Source organism: Otolemur garnettii, unplaced genomic scaffold (genome assembly GCF_000181295.1).
Source record: "Otolemur garnettii isolate 467f Iridium unplaced genomic scaffold, OtoGar3 scaffold00260, whole genome shotgun sequence".
Lineage (NCBI taxonomy): Eukaryota > Metazoa > Chordata > Mammalia > Primates > Galagidae > Otolemur > Otolemur garnettii.
The window spans coordinates 163,939-169,876 of record NW_003852655.1 but is presented as its reverse complement, the minus strand read 5'-3'; the positions used below and the strand labels follow the sequence as shown (position 1 = coordinate 169,876).

The 5,938-nt window shown below is 52.6% G+C and overlaps 2 protein-coding genes across 2 annotated transcripts in view; one reads left to right on the top strand and one right to left on the bottom strand.

Annotated features, from left to right (window-relative positions):
- Positions 1 to 2,836: 2,836 nt before the first annotated feature.
- LOC100943108 (interferon-induced transmembrane protein 3-like) lies at positions 2,837 to 4,285 on the bottom strand. Its single transcript, XM_003802780.3, has 2 exons — positions 3,975 to 4,285; positions 2,837 to 3,139 (listed from the first exon to the last, which is right to left on the bottom strand). The coding sequence occupies exons 1-2, from the start codon at positions 4,212 to 4,214 to the stop codon at positions 2,987 to 2,989; spliced, it is 393 nt and encodes a 130-aa protein (XP_003802828.1). The 5' UTR covers positions 4,215 to 4,285; the 3' UTR covers positions 2,837 to 2,986.
- Positions 4,286 to 4,739: 454 nt separating this feature from the next.
- Positions 4,740 to 5,938, top strand: part of IFITM5 (interferon induced transmembrane protein 5) — a 15,480-nt gene continuing 14,281 nt past the window's right edge. Inside the window, exon 1 of the mRNA XM_003802761.3 lies at positions 4,740 to 4,745. The gene's annotated coding sequence lies outside the window, so the exon portion shown is untranslated. The remainder of the gene's footprint in view (positions 4,746 to 5,938) is intronic.

The window sequence follows — 5,938 nt, the reverse complement described above, 5'->3', positions numbered from 1 at the left end:
GGAGGGGAAGGGAGGCACAGAGACTGCCCACTGGATAGGTGCCAGCTCATGCCCCCTCTGGAGGGTGCTATCATTTGGTAGTGGTGACACAAAAGCCCTAGGTCACAGTCTGTTGGAGACCGCTGACATGCCTGCTGTTAACCCTATTAAGAGGACACTTTGGCTTTAATAAACTTTGCTGCTTCAAAACTGTCTCTTGCTTTCATTCTTCCGTTCTGAGAAGACAGATGAGACCGAGGAGTTCAACAGCCAGTGACAGTGGTCACAGAAATCAGGCTGCAAAGCTGCTTATGGGGAAACATACATCTATATAGTCTCACTAATGCATGCTTGTCTTTCTACCCCACCTAGGAAAAACCACCTGAGATTGTGATGCCTTTAAAGGCCAGAAACAGGCCAGATCCCGTGGCTCACACCTGTAATCCCAGCACTCAGGGAGGCTGAGGTGGGTGGATCCTTTGAGATTAGGGGTTAAAGCAAGAACGAGATCTCGTCTCTACTAAAAGAAGAAAACCTAGCCGGGCGTTGTGGCAGCTGCCTGTAGTCCCAGCTACTTGGGAGGCTGAGGCAAGAGACCTAAGCCCAAGAGCTGGAGGTTGCTGTGAGCTGTGATGCTACAGCCCTCTACTGAGGGCGACAAAGTGACTGTCTCAAAAAAACAAAAACACTGCACCTCACCCAGGAGCCTAGTTTTCATTTAGAAGGCTCTCATATATATGCACTGAAATAAAAGTTTTGTTTCTTCTCCCAATCAATCTGTCTCTCTCTCTCTTTTTTTTTTTGAGATGGAGCCTCAAGCTATCCTCCTGGGTAGAGTGCCATGGCATCACAGCTCACAGCAACCTCCTGGGCTCAAGCGAGTCTCCTGCCTCAGCCTCCTAAGTAGCTGGGACTACAGGCGCCCGCCACAACGCCTGGCCATTTTTTTTTTTTTTTTGGTTGCAGCCATCATTGTTGTTTGGCGGGCTGGGGATTCGAACCCGCCACCTTAGGTGTATGTGGCTGGCGCCTTAGCCGCTTGAGCCACATGCACCGAGCCCAGTCTGTCTCTTGTCAGTGATTTTTTTCAAAGTTTTTTTGTTGTTGCAGTTTTTGGCTGGGGCTGGGTTTGAACCTGCCAACTCCAGTATATGGGGCCGATGCCCTACTCCTTGAGCCACAGGTGCTGCCCTCTTTCAATGTATCTTTATGGGGCCCAGGACCTTAGTTCTGCGACAGACACACAAAAACAGGCAGATCTCAGCCATGAGGGTTTGAAAATGGATGCCCTGCACAGCAACCCTCCCTCCTGGCCTTCCCTTCCATTTCTTGTTCACCCCACCCCACGCAGCAGACGTGTCCACGCCTATAACTGCTTCCCCTCCCAGAGTGTCCCTGACATGCGCTCTGGCACCAGCCCGTGGGCATAGCAACATGCTAGTGTATGTCAACACAGGGTGACTGGTCAGCCACCCACCGGAACAGGGAACCACCTGCCTGCCCCCAGCAGGAATGCGCCATGATCTGGGGCCCATATCCTGGGGAGGAGCATTTGGGCCTTATCCCAGGAAGCTGCAGTCCCATCTTTGCCTTTAGAAGAGGACCGCCGTTCAGTGGCTGCAGGCCTGGGGGCACTGTCGCTTCCACAGGGACAAAAGTTTAGGACCAGGAGTGTGTGGGCTGTGCTCAGTGCTGTTGCACACTGGGCTGACCTTGTCTTGCCCGACCCAGGCCAGGAGTAAATGCAGGCTGGGCAGTCTGCCCCTTTCCTCACTGACTGCCTCTAGGCCCCATTCCCTGCTCATAGTGGGAAGAGAATTTTCCCTCCCCAGTGCTGTTCCCAGGAGACTTCTGGTGGGACCTCTCTCACCTCTCCTAGGCTCAGCTCTCTTGGCAGCCCCTCTCATCTCTGCCAGTCCCACACACCCACCCAAAGCCAGTCCTAGGCACTAGAAAAGGGTACAGTTGGAATCCCCAGCATGACACATGGTCAGCTTGCCCCTCCAGCTCTAGGCCCTTCCACTTTTAGGCCCCCTCCAGTCCTAGTCCCTATCAGCACCAGCCTCCCTTCTTCATCTGACTTACCTATGTGGGACGCTGAGTGGGGTGTGTGTCTTGCAGTTTCCCACATGGGAAACCCTGGAGTTGTGGTGCTGGAGGGTGAGAGCCACAGGGGGTGGAGTAACATAGGGCAGGTGATCCTATGTAGAATTGGGAGACCCTGCAAAGCTCCAGGCTTAATGGGGGAGGGAGATAGGAACCCTGGGGGCCAGGATCCCTTAAAGGATAAGGCATACGTGGGAAGGAGCCTTTCCGTTGGTACTGGGAAGCTCCTTTACCCAGGAGGCCCCAGCCAGCATGGCTTGGATTCAAGAAATTGATCCTTCAGAATCCAAATGTTCAATCCAACTAAGCTGAGAGGTCACCAGGTCTAACTGGCTTCTGCAAACAGCCACAGTTAGAGCCCTGCTGGGTAAGGCCAAGAGGTGCAGGGAGGATGCTCAGGTAATTGCAGGGGCTCAGGCTCCTTCAGCCACTCCCCTGGACACAAAGGTCCACTCCCAGTCCTTTACACTAGGCTTGAGCTGCACATGCCCCCAGCATGTCAGGCAGGGTCATCCTGGGCCTGAAGGTGTTCTGGACACTGTGTGCCCTTGGGTCAGGACCCAGGCCTCTGGATGGAAGAGATCCACACCAACGGCCTGGTCCAGTTGCTATGTCCAGCAGGAGGCCAGAAGCCAGCAACGTAAGGACGTGCCCTGGTCCCCATAGAGTTGCCCGGAGATGGGGCAGAGTTCTAGGGGGCTGACATGTGGCTGACCTCTCAGCAATGCCTCCCAGTGAAGTCACAGCACCCTCAGGAGTGTGTGCACTTTATTGAAGCCCTTTGTGGATAGGTGTGTGAGTATAAACAGCTGCATGAAGGGTGGGGTCCAGGGAGGGCTGGCACAGAGCAGAGAGCATGGGGTGATGGGCAGTCACTGGCAGCCTTGACAGGGATTCCACTCTATCCACGCGACTGGATGACGATCACCGGGATGATGATGAGCATAATAGTCCCAAGGAGGCTGAGGACCAGGGCCCAGATGTTCAGGCACTTGGCAGTGGAGGCATAGGTCTTGGCCCCAGCCAGGTCGCCCACCATCTTCCTGTCCCTAGACTGGGGGGATGAGATGATGAGAGGCCCAGAATCTGGCACTGGCCCCCGGGGTCCTCCCTGCCCTTCCCTACAGACAGACCCTCAGACTCTCCAGGATCTACAGGACTCACCCTGTGCCCGTTGTGGGCCCAGTGAAGGCTGCCCCCAACACCTGACCTCACAGCCCTGGGCATGCTCTCGTGCTTCTGAGAGCCTGGGCTGCCCACTCTGGGTGTGAGGCTGCGATTTCTGGCATTGGGTTGCAGGGGACAGGGACTCACCCTTCCCAACTCTGCACTATGAAGACACCCCAGGCTTTACGAACAGACACATGCACACACAGGGACCTGTCATATACACAACATGCAGACCGGGGCACACTCAGGGAGAGATGCACACACCACACACACAGACCATACACACAACATGCACATGAGGGCACACTCAGGTAGGGACACACACACTACACACACAGACCATACACACATGTAGACTGGGACACACACAGGCAGAGACCACACACACAGACCATACACACAACACGCAGATAAGGGCACACTCAAGGAGAGATGCACATATCACACACACAGACCATATACACAACATGCAGATAAGGGCACACTCAGGGAGAGACGCACACACACCACACACACACAGACCATACACACAACATGCAGACCGGGGCTCACACAGGGAGAGACGCACACACCACACACACAGACCATACACACAACATGAAGACTGGGGCACATTCAGGGAGAGACACACACACCAAATACACAGAGACTCCAGAGTCCTCCCACTCTAGGTAGCACGTGCCCTGTTCTGAGAATGGCGCCCTCGTGCCCACACGTACCTTCACGGAGTAGGCGAACGCTATGAAGCCCAGGCAGAAGCAGTTCATGAAGAGCGTGTTGAACAGGGACCAGACGACGTGGTCGGGCACAGCGGTCTCACCATGGATGTGGATCACGGTGGGAGCAGGGTTGGGGGGCGAACCCAGCACGGCCACTTCGTGCTCTTCCTTGAGCTGCTCATAGTTCGGGGGGAGCCCTGTGTGGGTTCGAGTGAAGACACTTTGGGAAGAGTGGTTCATGGTGCCGAGAGGAGGCTGCAGTGGTCTGAGGCCAGGTATTGCTCGTGACCCTCCCTTTTCCTCTGGTGGTTTCGATTTCTTGGTTTCCTTTTCCTGGCATTTAGCAAATTGTAAATTGGCTGGGGACTGAGGAGGCGGGGATACATTCCTGAGGATCACATTACTTTAGGGATGTGGGGAGGAAGGCCTGAGGGCTGGGGTGGGGGGCACTTCCTGTGCAGGAATGGTATCAGAAGATTTCTAGGTGGCCTCTGATACTAAGACCTGGCAGCTCTTGCCTTAGGTGGCGTGTTGGTGCAGCTGTGACCTGCATATTGCCTGAGTCTGTAAGTTTCACAACTAAGTTTCCAATTATCCTGATCAGAAGCGCAAGCAGGGAAAGTTCCAACTGGGTGGAAAAAGAGGGTGTTGCCCTGATTCCCAGAAAACACTGCCCCTGTCCTGAACATTCCTCCCCTTATTTAGCCTATGACTAAGCCATTGCTTAAATAAAAGACAACCGCAACCAGGAGGCCCGTTCTCTTCTTCAGGGTGAGCTTGACTCTGCTCTGTTTGTGGAATACACTTTGCATAGTTTCTGAATTTTTTTTTTTTGCAGTTTTTGGCCAGAGCTGGGTTTGAACCTGCCACCTCTGGCATGTGGGGCCTGCGCCCTACTCCTTTGAGCCACAGGCACTGCCCCAAGTTTTTTTTTTTCTTTTTTTTGCATCTCTGGGTGGTCTTGAACCTATAGTTTCTGAATTAATCTCCCTTTCACTTTATACTGTTGGCTGGCTTCTGGGTGAAGGAGATTTCTTGGGTAACTTGTACCTGAAGAGGTTCCCAGCTTTAGAAGTCACTTTTCTAGGGTGGTGCTTGTGGCTCAAAGGAGTAGGGTGCTGACCCCATATGCTGGAGGTAGCAGGTTCAAACCCAGCCCTAGCCAAAAAAGAAAAAAAAAAAAAAGAAGTAGTCACTTTTCTGGGTCAGTCTGTCCTCAAACTTGGGCTTAATCAACATCTATTAATTGCTACTCTTCTCTTAGTCACTTATTTTTGGGGTTATCAAAGTGATGCAGGAAAGGAGGTTTAGGAACATACTTAAGGAACACACAAGGAGATTTCTCTATTGCATACAACACAGAAAATCACTTACTGGGATAAGGATTGTCAAGGAGGGAAGGGCAACTGCAGAAAACCAGTTACCTGGGAGAAGGAGGCTCAGCTGCCTCAAATCCACCTCCCTGACCAATGGGGTGATGAATAATGCATGAGAGGAGTGAGGATTGTCAGGAAATCAGAAAAGTGGCTACAAGATGGAGTGTGAGACGCTAAGCTGAAGCAGTATAGCTGACCTCGTCTTCTCAGCCTATATCCCTTTTCCCCATCCCTTCTGTGACTATCTAGTTAAGGTGATTATTTGGGGGAGATAGTAACACTGACAATAGGGTAGTTATGTTGTCAGAGTAAAGGCTAGTTTTATGTTGTTTTCTTTGATGATTCTTTTAGATAAAGTTAAAATTCTAGGTTTGGGCTTGGCGCCTGTGGCTCAAGCAGCTAAGGCGCCAGCCATATACACCTGAGCTGGCGGGTTCAAATCCAGCCCAGCCTGCCAAACGATAATGATGGCTGCAACCAAAAAATAGCTGGGTGTTGTGGCAGGCGCCTGTAGTCCCAGCTACTTGGGAGGCAGAGGCAGGAGAATTGCTTGAGCCCAGGAGTTGGAGGTTGCTGTGAGCTGTGATG

What these genes read in the sequence shown, in the direction of transcription:
- LOC100943108 (XM_003802780.3), bottom strand. Translation starts at nt 4,214, where the DNA reads ATGAACCACTCTTCCCAAAGTGTCTTCACTCGAACCCACACAGGGCTC. An exon ending in CGTTCGCCTACTCCGTGAAG is followed by an intron (nt 3,140 to 3,974) that starts GTACGTGTGGGC and finishes TCATCCCCCCAG; the next exon opens with TCTAGGGACAGGAAGATGGT.